This window comes from Neolamprologus brichardi, chromosome 19 (genome assembly GCF_056152115.1).
Source record: "Neolamprologus brichardi isolate AB-2024 chromosome 19, ASM5615211v1, whole genome shotgun sequence".
NCBI classification, from domain to species: domain Eukaryota; kingdom Metazoa; phylum Chordata; class Actinopteri; order Cichliformes; family Cichlidae; genus Neolamprologus; species Neolamprologus brichardi.
Window position 1 is genome coordinate 15370694 of NC_142122.1, and position 16403 is coordinate 15387096.

At 40.7% G+C, this 16403-nt stretch overlaps 2 protein-coding genes across 5 annotated transcripts in view; both read right to left on the bottom strand.

Moving 5' to 3' along the window:
• Positions 1-223: 223 nt before the first annotated feature.
• On the bottom strand, positions 224-4969 carry trnp1 (TMF1 regulated nuclear protein 1). Its single transcript, XM_035910963.2, has one exon. The coding sequence runs from the start codon at positions 4468-4470 to the stop codon at positions 3835-3837; it is 636 nt and encodes a 211-aa protein (XP_035766856.2). The 5' UTR covers positions 4471-4969; the 3' UTR covers positions 224-3834.
• A 7575-nt stretch (positions 4970-12544) lies between these two features.
• The window catches only part of rps6ka1 (ribosomal protein S6 kinase a, polypeptide 1), a 50523-nt gene continuing 46664 nt past the window's right edge, over positions 12545-16403 (bottom strand). For all 4 annotated transcript variants that reach the window (XM_087832928.1, XM_006798503.3, XM_006798504.2 and 1 more), the window contains 5 exons: positions 15437-15598; positions 15255-15331; positions 15042-15159; positions 14794-14931; positions 12545-14482 (listed from right to left, as the gene is read on the bottom strand). In XM_087832928.1, the coding sequence (XP_087689054.1) occupies positions 14360-14482; positions 14794-14931; positions 15042-15159; positions 15255-15331; positions 15437-15598 (618 nt within the window). In that variant the 3' untranslated portion in view covers positions 12545-14359. The remainder of the gene's footprint in view (positions 14483-14793; positions 14932-15041; positions 15160-15254; positions 15332-15436; positions 15599-16403) is intronic.

Genomic DNA, 16403 nt, shown 5'->3' on the forward strand with positions numbered 1-16403 from the left:
GTCAAAAAAGCAGTTTTCTGCTGACCTGGGCCTACACTGCTGTGAGCTACTGCTAGCTGCTGCTGCAAGGTGACCCTAATAGTTCTTAAACCTCCCACGCAACGAGAACACAGATTAAATTTAGAGATTCCATCTGAAATTTGAGCGCTTTATATTAGCAGGTTCTGGGGAAGGAGGGAAAAAAAGCAGTCTATTTCTGCAGCATTTGAATCATTAAGTCCATTTATTCTAATAATTCAGGCTATTTTACAAAAAAACCCTATAATGCTTAAAATGAAATCATACTAGCCTTGCACAATGTGGCTCTGTGCCTCAAGTTTGTAACAGTGTCAAGAAAGCAAAAAGAAGTAGTTGCAAATTCAAGCAAAATAAGAAAACAGGGCAGAACATTCAGTATTTCACTTTCCAGCAAAAACCACAAGCCTGTTTTTCAAAAGTACATCAGTTACATCAAGGTTCAGGAGATAATTAACTTCCATTTCAGCTCAATTTTTAACACTGAGAGAAAATCAGTGGCCACAACCCTGCAGTTAAGCATATAACATTGACTAAAATCTGATTTAACATTCATACTACAGTAGAATATACAGCTCTCAATCAGTAAAAATATCGTACTGTGAATATTCGACACCTGATTTACCGGAAATGAAAAACCTACAACATAAATATATTTATATATATATTATACCACATCACACAATAACAAACACAAAATATTAAAAACGTTCTAAGGATGAATAGCAATCAGAAAAGTTGTTTTGGATCTGTGGTCGGCCAGTGTCTGAGTCTATAAAGGGCTGTAAAGAGATGCAATTGTGGTAATAGTTTCACATCTTCAAAAAGAGTTAAAATCACTCGTATCAAAAGTTTAAGTAATTCCAGCAGTACGGAATGAACACAAGAGCATTTTTTCTGTTTTGTTTTTTGCAAACCACAGGTCCAAAAAAGATACATGTACGGTAATTATTATATTGGAAGAAAAAAGATAACAAACAGCAAAAAAAAAAAAAAATATAGCAATAAACATTACATTCATTCTGCAAGTGGGCCCAGAGATCTTTGGGAAACATAGTTGTTGTTATTTTCATTCATAGAAAACACAAAAGGTGCAGTCCCACAGCAGTGCATGACTAGTGTGGGTTTTTTTCCTGTTCAGACAAAGATGCTTCAGGATGAGGTCTATGATGGCCATGAGTTAACCTGTTCATATATCATTACCATCGGTATAGGAACTGCCAATGCACACATACTTGATAAGGCATATTGAAAGCAATCTACAGTATAGGTCAGCTGGATGATCAGTTATAACTCAAGCTATATACATAGGACCATGAATACACGTTTAAGGCCTATGAGACCGTTTTGTTCTGCAAAGCATTTTGCTATCAACTAGCAGAGCTGAATATTGTTTGGTATATGTGCACAAGCAAGCAGTAGATAAATACCTTAGTCATGTGGAATGCTTAGATAGAGTTAGTCAACATTCAATGATAAGGTCATCATGTCTGTCGGTTGCTCAGCGGTAACACTGAAGATGCCGTTTCCTTTGCTTGAAGGGGTACTCCAGTGATTCTGTAAGGTAACAAAGTTGAGGAGCTTTCTTGATAGACCTATCAGATCAGATTTTTGAATAATCTCTCCATTTTGCATCAGTTTTCACAGTCCTAGTGGTTTTCTATTTACAAGTGAACTGAAATTTATGTGTAAAATTCATGGAGTACCCCCTTTATATTGTGCTGAAAAGAAACTTAGACAAACAGACCATTTAAGCCTTTAAAATGAAAGTTAGAAAATACCCCAACTATTTCTCTCACTGCTTTCAACCCTATAAAATTTAAGCTTATGCTTTAGCTGTCACATCTACTTTAACATGCATCTTGTTTTTTTTGCTTGTTTCTTTTCCTCACATCGACTGCATGATTCTGAAACTGAACGCTTTACTAGTTTCTTTTGAAATTCCTTACTTTACAGAGTCACAGACTCTGTGATGCATCATCTCTGAAACATTTACAACAGGAATACCTAAGCTCACGGGATTTTGTAGAAACCTACAGAAAGCAATGACACCGTCACATGATGAGCCTGTTTTGTAAGCAGCCCTGCTCCTTTGTTCTTCGGAGAGGTCGTTTATAATAGGAGAGCAAACAAAGCACCATCAGGGATTGTGAAAACCCTTTTTTGATTCTTTTGGAAAGTAGCACACGTAGATGGAAACCAGCACGAACTCACAGCTCTATACATGCTTTTTTTCAACATATGCTGCACTGAAATTGAGTGCTTGCTTCTTTGCTATAACCTTCAAATGCCCGAAATAGATGTCCCCGGTGTACTGGCTGTGAATTCTGGACACTCAGACCTAGCTGAAGCAAGGGACTGGTGGATCAGGTGAATACAAGAGATACTTTGTCATTGCTTAATCCAAAGACAAAAGAAATGGGTGGAATGAAATGAAGAACTGGGGCAAAAAATGAGAGCAATCTATATGTAAAAATTAGGTCACCTTCTGCACATGGGACAACGCTTTACAGTGCATTAAGGATTACAATGTAATTACAGGTTGATCGCTTAATATAACGAGACAAATATATATATATTCTGGATGTTCATACACATCTCAAACAAACCCTGAATGTGAACTACTTATATAACTTAAGAGTGCAATCACAAGGGGAGCTGCTGCAACTCTTACAGTCACATCCAGCACCAAGACACAATCAGCAAATGGTGATGCTCTAGTTTTCTAAATGATGGATGCATGGGTGTAGCCCCAAATCATAAACCGTGTTAGCAACAAGCTTTTATCAATAGTATTTCCTCCTACGCAGGCAGTTCTAGTAGATTTTTAAATAAGTAAGTAGAATTATTAGCTCCTAAATCCTTCAGTGGATCTCTAAAGCCAAATCATAGTGTTGTAGTTACAGCTCTCTGCTGGATACATTCTGTATGTTTACGCAAGAGGATTTAGGATAGAGAGACAACTGGTTGCTAGGTGACTGGATAAAAAGAGGCCACAGGTGGAACTCTTCCAGCCCGAATTTCTTTCCTGCTGTCTTTCCTTGTTTATGCTGCCAGAAGCAGATGCTGTGGTAGTGGACGAGTGGTCTCAGAGAAGCCAAGGCACGTTTACTTTGTAGGTAAAAGCCATCTAAGTTCTAAGATTTGTTCCTTTTCTATTTTTCTGGTTCTTACATCTCCTGTTCCTGCACACTTGGTTTTACATAACACTGCAGCAATCTTTAGCTTGCTCTTTCACTGCCCTTCACTTCCCTCACAACGAGGCCAAAAACGCAGATGCTTTCATCCTTTCTTCATCTTTTTTTTCTTAAATCAATTCACAGAGTTGTTTCTTTTCCATTTTGTGAATGGGTAAATATTACATAATTCTCATAGCTGTATAACTTAAGCCATATACACGGAAGCTCTCGGTACCTCACAGTCTGCACATCACCTGAAATATGACTCATCCATGCACCACAGATAGATTCTATCTGAATCTCTCCTGTGCAACTCCAGCCCCACAACAAACTGCAAGCAGCAAACTGTGTGTGGAAAAAATAGAGACCTAATGACATCCTGTACACATTGCACTGGCACTGGCTTGATTAGTTTCCTAATCAAAAAAATTCCTCAGTAATACACTGAAAGGAAAGCTCTTTACTAGCAACTGTGATTATTGTAGGCACTCTAAAGCCCCCTGAGGACCAGCCTCAGGAAACAAGAAAAGAAAAGGTGGAAACTAGAGAGCAGCCGTGTCAATGAGTGATAGCTAAAGAACGGAAGTCTGTCTTCCCAGTTATTTAAAGCACATTTCTAAAGTTATGGATGAAATGTTAGCTATTTTAGCTTCATAGACCAGGGGAGGCACGTGCGAAGTCCAAGCATAGAGGAAAAAACGATGGTAGGCCGATGCTTCTTGAACTTCAGGCCTTTCTTGAGCCGTTGGCTGTTCTCTGCCACGTACAGCTCCCCCTGCTGGGCTGCACTTGATATCCGCGACACCAATTCCCCGTGAAGCACCACCTCCTGCTCGGAGCGCACAAACACTTCCCTGAGCTCTTCCAGTCGCTTTTCCATCTCTCTGATGACACGTTGGCGCTCCTCTACCTCCAGGAGGCGCCGCCGAGCTGCCTCGAACTCCATGCTGGAGCTGGGGGTGACAAGTTTGGAGGAGGGGGCCGTGGCAGAGGTGGACGGGGGTTCCGAACCTGCTAGCAGAGCCCCTGTCACCCTCCGGAAGTCTCCCATGGAAATGGAGCGCCTGGTGGCTGGAGATGCAAGAGCCAGGAGAGCTGAGGCAGATCCAGAAGGTGGCATGGCTAACGGAGGAAGAGGGGGAGAAGATGATGATGATGACGATGGAGAATCCGGTGGCTCGAGATCAGGCTCTGAATCCGGGCTTTTAATGGCTTCCGTCATGTCCTCAGTTGTGTCTTCATTGTGGGTTTCTGTGTTCTTTTGTCGTCTCTTCATAGCCAGTTTTTGACTCTTCCTGTGCTGCTGCTGTCCTTGTTGTCACTGTTGATGTTTTCTCCCAGTTTTCCTGTGTCAGTTGAGAGAGCAGCCGAGCAGGGAGTGCAGAGGTGTGCTGTGATGCAGCCTGGGAACGGCTCCATTCATTAATAAGAGATCTGAGCCAGGCTTGTGCCGTCTCTGCGTCTGAGTGGTTGTGCTGGAGAGGGGTGCCTCCTGGCATTTCATTGGCTGCTGAACTCATGAGCATGTCAGCTGATGATTGGGCAGCCTCCCGCTCTACTGCTGATGTTGGCAGGCTGTCTCGTCCTTTGCTTGACTATTTTGCTTCGTCGTCGTCATCATCATCATCATCTGGAGCACAGCTTTGATCAGCTCTGTTCACTCAAGCGAGAGATGCAGTAGTATCAGGTCGCTCTCTTTTTATCTGCACTCTTTCACTTGCTTCCTATTCTCCCAGCCTCTCTGCTGCCATCCCTCTTACAAGCTGGTCTCTCCATTTTCCTTTTTTTCCCTTTCTTGCTCGGATGGTTACCCCTAGCAACACCGCCTTGACATAAAATAGCAAAAACAGGAGGGAGGGGGTTATGTTTCAGTTTCTCCCTTCCTTTATTGCCTCCTGCTCAGTATCACTTCTCCCTCACACCCCGACGCTTGTTTGACTCATATGTGAATGTGCATAACTTTGTCTGTTAAATTGCTTCATCTTCATGTCCATAAAAAATGAATTTGAGAACTAACACTTTTGTGAATTTCACCACTTATAGGTCTCCTTCAAAGATTTAATGCAGTAATTGACAGAAATCACAATGAAGCACTATGATACAGCACTGAAAAGTAGTTGCTTCCTTTCTGATTTCTTCGTTTTTTGCAGATTTGTTGCACGTGGATGTTTCAGATCATCAAACACATTTTAATATAATACAAAGATAACCCCAGTAAACATCATTTTTTAGACAGCCGAGTTCAATTTCAGTGGCCGCACCCAGGCCTGATTAGTGCCAGAACTATTGAACCAAGAAATCATGCCAGAGTCATTAACATCCATCAGTCTGAAAAGGGTTACAAAGCCATTCGTTAGGCTTTGGAGCTCCAATGAACCACAAGGAGAGTCATTATCCACAAATGGAAAAAAACTTAGAACAGTGACCAGCCTAACAAAATTATTCTGTGACCATCAACTACATCCAACAGCATCATCCAGGAGATCACAAAAGAACTCTTCATTCTTTTGAACTGGAAATTATTTTTTAAATTTTTATTGTGTTTATTAAATTTGTCATATCGGTCGCTTTTATCATTGTTGAGGACTTTGTAACTTTTTTTTAAAGGTGCTTTATAAACACAAAGGTAAAAAAATTTAACTAGAAAAACAAAGAGAACTGAAAGCCAGCATCTAACATTTAGAGTGCCAGTGTCTTATTTTTTTGTATTTAAACTAAACAGTTGCTGCAGTGTTGTTAGACACTTCATTCTTATTAAATTCATATTAAACAAATATGTAGGACTGCTTTCTTCCATTTGCGCAACATCTCTAAAATTAGAAATATCCTGTCTCAGAGTGACGCTGAAAAACTAGTTCATCCATTTATTACTTCCAGGCTGGACTACTGCAATTCATTATTATCAGGATGTCCTAAAAAGCCTTCAGTTAATCCAAAATGCTGCAGCAAGAGTACTGACAGAGAGCAGATTTCTCCTATACTGGCTTTCCTTCATTGGCTCCCTGTTAAATTCCACAATTGAATTCAAAAATCCTGCTTCTCACATACAAGGTCTTAAATAATCAGGCCCCATCTTATCTTAATGACCGTGTAGTACCATATCACCCTATTAGAGCACTTCGCTCTCGCACTGCAGGCCTACTTGTTGTTCCTAGAGTATTTAAAAGTAGAATGGGAAGGAGAGCCTTCAGTTTTCAGGCCCCTCTTCTGTGGAACCAGCTTCCAGCTTGGATTCAGGAGACAGACACTATCTCTACTTTTAAGATTCAAACTTTCCTTTTTGCTAAAGTTAATTATGCTGCAATAGGTGTAGACCGCTGGGGGATTCCCATGATGCACTGAATATTTCTTCTTCAGTCACCTTTCTCACTCAGTATGTGACTTCTCTGCACTGAATTATACTTCTTATTAGTCTCTGTCTCTCTTCCACAGCACATCTTTCATCCTGTTTTCTTTCTCTCACCCCAACCTGCTGCAGCAGATGGCCGCCCCTCTCTGAGCCTGGTTCTGGTGGAGGTTTCTTTCTGTCAAAAGGGAGTTTTTCCTTCCCACTGTTGCCAAAGCGTTTGCTCATAGGGGGTCATATGATTGTTGGGTTTTCCTCTGCAGGGATTATCATAGGGTCTACCTTACAATATAAAGCTGGTTTAAAGTTGGTGCTTTATAAATAAAATTGAATTTAACTGAATTCTGCAAACCGAGCACATTGAATTGGATTGAATTGAACTTTCTACACGTTTCACCTTTTTACTGCAATGCAGCAAAAAAAAATACTCTCATGTTTCCGAGCTGTATTGTATATAAACTAATGACTAGTCTAACCATTTTAGTCAGTATGATCTGGTTACATCATCGTGATAGAGTACCCTGACTTTTCACCCAGTCTTGCTGTGATCCCTAGTGCACACCCTCTCTGTCTAGACAAGTATTGACTGCTTCATCCTGTGGTTGCAAGTGATATGATCAGTGTATGTAAAGTAAGACACGGGGTGAGTTCACTCAAACACACCTGACAGGACACGTATACTTAGACAGTTTGAAAGGGTAACACTGCTGCATTCAGAGCCTTACAGTAAGAAGTGATGCTTTGAATAACTGCCCTCTGCTAGATTGAATCAACAACTGAAGCTTTTAGCAGGTCAGAGGTAGACTTGCATTTCTGCGAGCATCTACGTGCATGCATATTTCAGTGCTCACTCTGCTCTTTGCTTTTATCTGAGGATTGACATTGCATTAGCAGTAACACCAACTGCTCTCTTCCTGCTCTTAGCTTTACTCATCTCCAGAGAGAAGCCAGAGCAGGATCCAACACAGAAAATTACCCAGATAATGAAGCAAACAAGAAGCGAGAGTGGAGGCAGGATTATAAGTGCTTATAGGAAGATTAAATGCCAAAAAACCCCAAAGATGCTCTTCAGGCTTTTATCCTGCTATTTAAAAAAAGATCTGAAACAACAACATGACAGAGATTGCAGTTCTGAAGAAGACATTGTGATTTTCGGGAAGAGATGAAAGGGCTGAGAGAAATTTAAAGGCTCAGGATAAAACTTTGTTATTATGGAAATGTTGCATGGTGTTAAAGTGTCTACATGAAACACCATATGGAGCTAATACATGCTTTACAATTTATTTTAGATATACATAAAAGAAATATATATACAATAAGCACGATGGCTTGTGTGAGTAAATCCTTTAGGGATCAAGAAAAGATTCCTCAGTGGAGTTTTCTTATTTTTTCTCCAACATGATTTCCGTTTTTGGAAGACTCTACTGGTTGTGTAACATTCCACAGTTAAAAACCACTCAGTCCACACTAATCCCGAATGTTGAATACACAGCTGTACGCGCGCTTTGCCATCATCACTGGCGAACAATTTGACTGGCAAGATGGGGCCTGTCTGAAAAGAAGAGGAAGCTTCTTTTTTTTTTTTAAAGCCTCATCTACTCACACATTTTTCACACTCAGAAAAACAAGTCGTTCTGTCACAGAACATGCAGAATTAATTGAGTCTAAGTGCAAAATCCTTCTCAGAAACAATTATCTTTCACCCCATTTCACCAATGTCTCTCCTCTACCCGCGAAACTAAAATTGTGATTAACGTCCGTTCTCAATCTCTGTTCCAGATTACTTTAATCTGTGTGCTGTGTTTGCATTTGATGCGTGCACGTGTGAGGAGTTAGAGGATCTGTGTGGCTTCTGAGTTCTGAATCTATTTGGGTCAAATTAACTAGTATTAGAATTGTATAACAGTATTGTGAGCTTCTTTTTGCGGTTTGTCTTAAGGACAAGTTATCTGTAGTGGGGTATGTAGCAGTATTATACTGGAACATGGATCCTAAGGATATGGAAAATATTATAAGGCAAAAATGTTGGATATGGTTATACATGGAACACAGATTTGAAGTACTGGATTCTCAGTTTTATTTATTTAACTACTGTAATTGTGACTCTTAGGTCTCTACAACTGCAGTAGTGGTGGTTAGTGCCTTTATAGCTGGAGCACTCATTGTCACAGACATTATTGGACACTTTATTAGGTACACCTGTTCAGCTGCTCGTTAAAACAAATATTGAATCTACCAATTGGCAGCAATTGAATGCATTTAGGCATGTAGACATAATCAAGATGACCTGCTGAGGTTCAAACTGAGCAGCCATGGCATGGTTGTTGTTGCCAGACATGCTGGTCAGTAATTCAAATAACTACTTGTTACAGCCAAGGAAAGCAAAAGAGTATTTTGGGAGATTAAACAGGTTGCAGCAGAAGAACACACCAAGTGCTGAGGCTGCAGTTTGCACAAGCTCACTAAAACTGGACAACAGAACATAGAAAGAAAAAAGTTTTACTCCCAATTTCTGCTGCGAAACTTGGATGGGAGGGTTAGATTTGACATGACCATGTCCATTCCTTTATGATGAAAGTGTACGCATCATTTACCCATCATAATATTCAATTCAATTCAATTCAATTTTATTTATATAGCGCCAAATCACAACAAATGTCGCCTCAAGGCACTTCATAGATACAGAGAAAAGCCCAACAATCATATGACCCCCTATGAGCAAGCACTTTGGCGACAGTGGGAAGGAAAAACTCCCTTTTAACAGGAAGAAACCTCTGGCAGAACCAGGCTCAGGGAGGTGCGGCCATCTGCTGCGACCGGTTGGGGTGAGAGAAGGAAGACAGGATAAAAGACATGCTGTGGAAGAGAGACAGAGGTTAATAACAGATATGATTCAACACAGAGAGGTCTGTTAATACATAGTGAGCGAGAAAGGTGACTGGAAAGGAAAAACTCAATGCATCATGGGAATCCCCCGGCAGCCTACATCTATTGCAGCATAACTAAGGGAGGATTCAGGGTCACCTGGTCCAGCCCTAACTATATGCTTTAGCAAAAAGGAAAGTTTTAAGCCTAATCTTGAAAGTAGAGATAGTGTCTGTCTCCCGAATCCAAACTGGAAGCTGGTTCCACAGAAGAGGGGCCTGAAAACTGAAGGCTCTCCCTCCCATTCTACTTTTAGATACTCTAGGAACAACAAGTAGGCCTGCAGAGCGGGAGCGAAGTGCTCTAATAGGGTAATATGGTACTACAAGGTCATTAAGATAAGATGGGGCCTGATTATTTAAGACCTTGTATGTGAGGAGCATGATTTTGAATTCAATTCTGGATTTAACAGGAAGCCAATGAAGGGAAGCCAAAACAGGAGAAATAGGCTCTCTCTTTCTAGTCCCTGTCAGTACTCTTGCTGCAGCATTTTGGATTAACTGAAGGCTTTACCAAATCCAAATCATAAAACTCAAGTCATTTCAGATTGGCTCCTTGAACATGTACTCAATCACTGTACTTCTGTTATTGATAAGTCACTGAGATGAGACATACCGCCATCGTTCCACACCAACACATTTGTGTTTTTATCTATATGTAGAGGTAAGAACTAATTATAAATGTGGTTATTTTGTTGCAATAAAATTTTAAATTCAAGCTGGAGGCTGTTGTGTAGAATATAAAAGATAAGATTAAGATTCAATAATAGATTTTGTATTTATTTTAACAGAACCTCTGGAGATGCTCGAAGCAGCACTTCACAACCAACTCACATCAGACAGAATAAAACAAAAACACAGCCAAAAAATCATCCAAAAATAGCGAGGAATTTCACCTAAAATATTCATCCATACAGAGTGTCCTCTTTTACAGCTCAGATCAGACAAGAATGCGCCATCACATACACCCACAGACACTTCCACTGTTGTAAAAACCCAGGAAAATTCAGCATCTAAGAAGAGCCGCTCCAGCTGACAGCTGCTGTAAACTAAGGAGACAGGATGGGGATAAAAAACAGCACCACTTTATTCTCTACTGAGATGGGAGACAGATGATGGTGATGGTACTGGTTTTCTGTTATTTTGTAATCAATATCAGTGACTTCTTCCTGCTGCTGCAGGCTGAGTCAGTCAGTCTGTCTGTGTCTGTGCGTGTGCGTGTGTGTGTGTGTGTGTGTGTGTGTGTGTGTGTAAGTGTAAAAGTGTAAAAGAGCAGGAAGTCATTCGTCGCAGTGTGACTTACTGGTAAGATGACGTCAAACACAGACCAGTGGGAATATATCACACTGTGTATGTGTGTCTGTAAATAAATAGCTGCATTTGTCTCTGACATGATGGTGCACACCGTGTCAGCATAAATCATCCTCCCCCACAACCGCTGAGCAGCAGTGGCTGTTATGTAAGTGATTGCTTCTGTGCATACAGAAGCAGGTAACATCAAGTACAAGCATGAGGCGATACTAAGAGCTGATACTAATAAAGCTGAATCTGCCATATTGCTGAAGGAGGGAAAGCTGGGACACGACAGTTAAAATGCTACAAGCAAGAACAGATGGAGAGAGGCTGCAGGAGAAAGTCGTTCACACACTGATATTGTCTCCAAGCGAATGCATAAATATGAATCACAATATTTAATGTGGCTTTAATTTGGTCTACCAACTGATGCTTTTCATCACAGGGAAAAAGTGACAGCAGCAGTTTTAAACATGAGGTTTGGATAATTAAACATAGTGGAATAATAAAAAAATAAAATAAAGAAGTATAGTACAGTACATGTTGACAAGCCTTGACCATTGCCTCAATCCATCTACTTATGCAGGCATGGATTGATTTAACCTATGTTTGTATGTTTGCACTTTATCTCCCTCCAGTGACCATCTGTGGAAATACACCAGGCTTTGGTCTGCTGAGACAGGTCAAGTGAAGGTCATTAAAGGCACACAACAATGCACCAACCCAGCCTAATCGAGTCAAGTTTTTCACAAGCAGGGACAACATCCTTAATTAGATTCACAACAATCAAGCAGATGGTGACAGAGGGAAGAAAGAACCCCTTTGAACAGGAAGAGCCATTGGCAGAAAAATGCTCAGAGTGGGGAGCAGCCATTTGTCATAGTCACTCGGGGCATGAGGATAAAGAGAAGAGGGGGAAAAGGAGCGCATAGACCACAGGTGTCAAACCCCAGGCCTCGAGGGCCGGTGTCCTGCAGGTTTTAGATGGGTCTTTTATCCAGCACAACTGATTTAAATTGCTAAATTACCTCCTCAATATGTCTTGAAGTTCTCCAGAAGCCTGATCCAGATGTGTTGACCTAGCATATCTAAAACCTGTAGGACACCAGCCCTCGAGGCCTGGAGTTCGACACCCCTGGTCTAGCGTGACCAGATGGGGTGAGGGAAATGAGAAAGGAACAGAGGGAGACAGGACAAAAGGCAAACTATAGGAGAGAGAGTCAGACTTTAATAGTTACTGATAATTAAATGCAAAATGGTGGATAAACACACAGTGTGGAAAGAGATGAGTGAAGAGGAAACACTCAGTGCATCATGGGAGCCCCCCGCCCAGCAGCCTAGGCCTATCGCAGCATAAGTGAGGGATGGTTCAGGGCACACATTATGAGAGAGAGAGGACATTTTAATTGGGTGCAGTTTTCTTGTGTAAACAACTGGGGAGTGAGAAGACGGGAGTGGAGAAGTACTCAGTGTAAGGAAGTCAGCAGCCTGAGCCAACAGCAGCATGATGCGAAGTGAAGTGATGGTTCCTGGATCCAACACAGGAAAAGAAAACCAAACCAGCAACAATGCTTGTTTGTGGATGAAAAGAAAAACAGCTACTCACCAAAAACTGTATGCATAAAGAATTATTAGTTATAAGAAGTACTACTGATCTTACAGTAGTATGTGTTCTTTGTAGGTTTCAAAATTTGATATTTTTCATATTTCTATATCTGGGAATTGTGTTTTTTATACACTTGAATGTCACTTGAAGTTATAAAAAAACAATAAAGCAAGACAGACACTTTGTCATAGCAACTCGATTTTTAATATTGTAAGATATAAAAATCTTCATCTTTATCATACAATAACATCTTACCATAAATTTTGACAAAGGAGGGAGATTTTTGCCACCAAACAAGAATTATAATATAACTTTGATTTCTTTTGAGGTAAGACAGCTGCTTCATAGATTCTTAAGCCACACAGGTCTTTCCTTCTACACATGCACAGCATCTTCTTATCCTTACGGTGTGCTTTCCATGCAAGACATTCCGCCTCACCTGTAGGCCTAGGCACTGAGCTAAAAGCAGGACCTACTCCGTGGAGAAGCTTACACTGAGACACTTTTAACTCCAGGCCTCGTATTCAGTGTCAATAAAATACCAACGAGTCAGATAATCAACAAATGGAATTCCAATATAATGAATGAAAAAAAGATAATCCACAATAAGGGCATGTCTGTGTGACATTATAACCAGTGATTTGACAGAGATTTTAACTAGTGCTTATTTCCATAAAGACAGCAGCCAGCCCTGACTTATTAAACAGAAGAAGAGACCTGTGCGGCATCAAGTCCACAGGCTGCGATGTGCTCAGCATGTCTTTCACTATTTTAAATCACTACTTTCTTTGGATAAAGAGAAAAAAACAAAACAATCGACAGCAAAAACAACCAACACAGGAAACAGTATTCAATAGGCATTATCCAAGAAACACAGTGAAAACAACTAAAAAAAAGAAAACAATGCAAATATAGAATTTTTAACATGCCACATTGTTCCTTGGGCAGGGTTTCTTTCACAGAAAGCCATCTATGTTACTAGTTTTTATAGTAATAAAAATAACAGACATCTCAAATGGTTGCCAGCAGATTGACCAAGCAGAGAAGAGGAATAGGAGCGAAACGAGAAAGCCACATCACCGGACCATGCACATGACTCTGCAGCATCCCGCGAGACAGTACAGACACACACTGCAAGTCATGCAACTGACACACACGCCCACACACACACACACACACACACACACACACACGCACGCATCCGCACACACTCTCCATAAAACAAAACGCAAGCATAGATTGACACTAACCAAAACATCAGCAACTGACATTTTCTAGAATGCACATATTCTGGCTGTACCAAAGCCAAAGAGGCATTTATGGCAGAAATGTTTTAATATTCATATCAATAACGTTCTCTGAGAAACATTTAACAGCAGTTTGGACAGTACTGTGGTTTTGTGCTGTCGGCACAGGTTGAATTGGCAGCACAACCGCTAATACGAAGCTCAAAAACCCTACAAAAAGAACGGACAGACGGCAAAAAAACCAAAAAAAACAGGCAGATGGACAGGCGTGCAGCGAGAATGACAACTAATTACAGCAAAGATGAGAAGAGAAAACTTTCATTGTCACTATCAAAAACAGGGCTGCATCGACTCTGTAGCGGGTCATGCACAAACACGCTCACACACTCGCACAAACACCCACACGGCGCCAACGCATCTGCCAAAAAACCTGCACCCATTTTTTTTTTTTTTTTTTTTTACATTTTTTTGTATTTTTTTTCGCCCTCATTGCCCCCATCCATCGTCATGATATTTTGATAGGCAAAAGGAGATCGGCTAACAGCTGCAGCTGGCGAGCCCACACAAGGAGGATGATAGCTAGAGCGGGACAACTGATGTCACAAGATGGGGGCAGGACCACAGTCAGTGTTCCTTGGCTGGTATTGGCGGGTCGACACCAAGTCCCCGAGCAAGCTGACGGGGTGGTTTGGAGCCAGGAGGTGTGGTTTTGATCAGACTCCTGTGACCTGATTGGCTGTTCAGAGTCTCTACAGAGAGGTGGAGGGAAGTTTCTTGACACGCCTCTGAGCAAGGAAGGAGCTCTCAATGGGCTTGAGCTCTGGAGTAGGTTGTGAGTTCTTCAGGGCGGAGTAAGTGGCTGCCATTGCACCCTGTGCATAAAAAGCAACATCATGATTGAAGGCCAGATGACAGTATGAATTACTGATATGTTGTCTGATTTACTGCAATGCAAAAAACCCGCTCGTCTTGTGTTTTCTAATCGACAATGCAACACACGATGCAAGTATACTGCAGTGCACAATCATATTGGTATTTTGGCAACACTAAAAGCAACTGATATGATATAAAATCATTCTACATGTTGAGTTTCAACTACTAAAACTTCAATGAATCACTGAATTCCTTTAACCTGATTCCAGGTGAGAAAAAAAAAATATATATATATATTCAGTTTTATTACCTTGACCAGCTTGGGGTCCTGGTGTGGGAGCTGGCTGTTGGGCAGCTTGTCTCTGCGGACAATCCATGGGTGTTTGAGAACCTGCTTAGCAGTCAGTCTCTGATGGGGGTCAACGTGAAGCATCTTGGACACCAGGTCCTACAAAAAGACAAATAATAATATTATGGAAAACTTGTAGGTTGACGCAAATACAGCAAAAAATTCTTTCTAGGGAGTAAAAGAGTTGTCTAACAAATATTGACTCCTACCTTGGCGGCATCAGACACAGAGTCCCAGTTACCACCAGTCAGGCTGAAGTGGCCGTGGCCTATCCTGTTCAGGATTTCATTTGGAGTGTCTTCAGGTCCGTTGGCAAATGGAGTGAAACTGGTGAGAACAAAAGTAGACAGACGATAAGGTTAATGCAAAGAATAATGAGAGAGAACAAAGTTCAAAGAATGATTTCAAGTGTTGCTACTAACCCAGCCAGCATGGTGTACAGCAAAACCCCGAGACTCCAGATGTCACATCCCTCATCATAGCCCTGACGCTTCAGCACCTATAGCAGAGTCAGAAGGAATCACATATTACTATATATCACAATGACTGGGGGAACCTTGACCTTTGTGAGTATGTCTTGCGAGCGCACTCGTCACCTGCTCACCTCAGGAGCTACAAAGTTAGCAGTATAGCACGGGGTCATTAGCAGGCCATTGTTGGCACGCAGTTGCTTAGCGAAGCCAAAGTCACAGATTCTGATTGACTCGGGATTCCCCGACTCGTCGACATAGAGGATGTTGCTGGGCTTCAGGTCTCTGTGCACTACCTGAAACGCAAGAGGGTAAGAGTGGAAGGGAGGAAGAAAATTAGGATTGAAAAAAAAAAAGGAAGTGGCAGTCTTGGGTGGAATTCTTTCCCATTTTTATCTGCTTTAAAAATGTCTTCTATAAATTATTTTCAATTTTATTCAATTCAATTCAGTTTTATTTATATAAACACCAACAACAATCGCCTCAAGGTGTTTTGTATTGTAAGATAAAGACCCTAAAATAATACAGAGAAAATCCAACAATCAGCCAAAAGAGTGTGACACAACATGGGAAACTTTTCTGTCTTTAGGCTGTGGCGATAACCCCGTGAGGATTGCGATTGAGTTAAGGTTTCTTGTAACCCTAATCAGAAGTTTAATTATTTACAGAGGTGCTTCAAGTGAGTATTCCCCTATGTGTTGTTACTAAACCAAAATAATTAAAAGGATGAACACAGTTAAAGCTAAAAATTCATAAAAAGTAAACAAAAGTAGACATGTGTTGTAAGTTTTTAAACATCAGGAAATATAAAAAAGTAAAAAGAAAAAGAAAAGTAAAGACTTTAGCCTGGTTTTCAAAGGCACTACTATTCAACAGTTTTCTTATAAAAGCAAAATAAACATTAAATAAATAAACTCTAATAGCACCTTAACTAATATTTCTAAAAAATGGAGCTATTTCACAGCAGTTATTTTGATAAAACGCTATTGCTAAAATACAGCTCCAGAAAATAATTAAAAAAAACCCCCATTGTGTGCTTCACAGGTTTGCCATTTCAGAATAAAAGAACAGGTTCAATAGATGCCATTTGACCTCAAAAAA

What these genes read in the sequence shown, in the direction of transcription:
- trnp1 (XM_035910963.2), bottom strand. Translation starts at nt 4,470, where the DNA reads ATGAAGAGACGACAAAAGAACACAGAAACCCACAATGAAGACACAACT.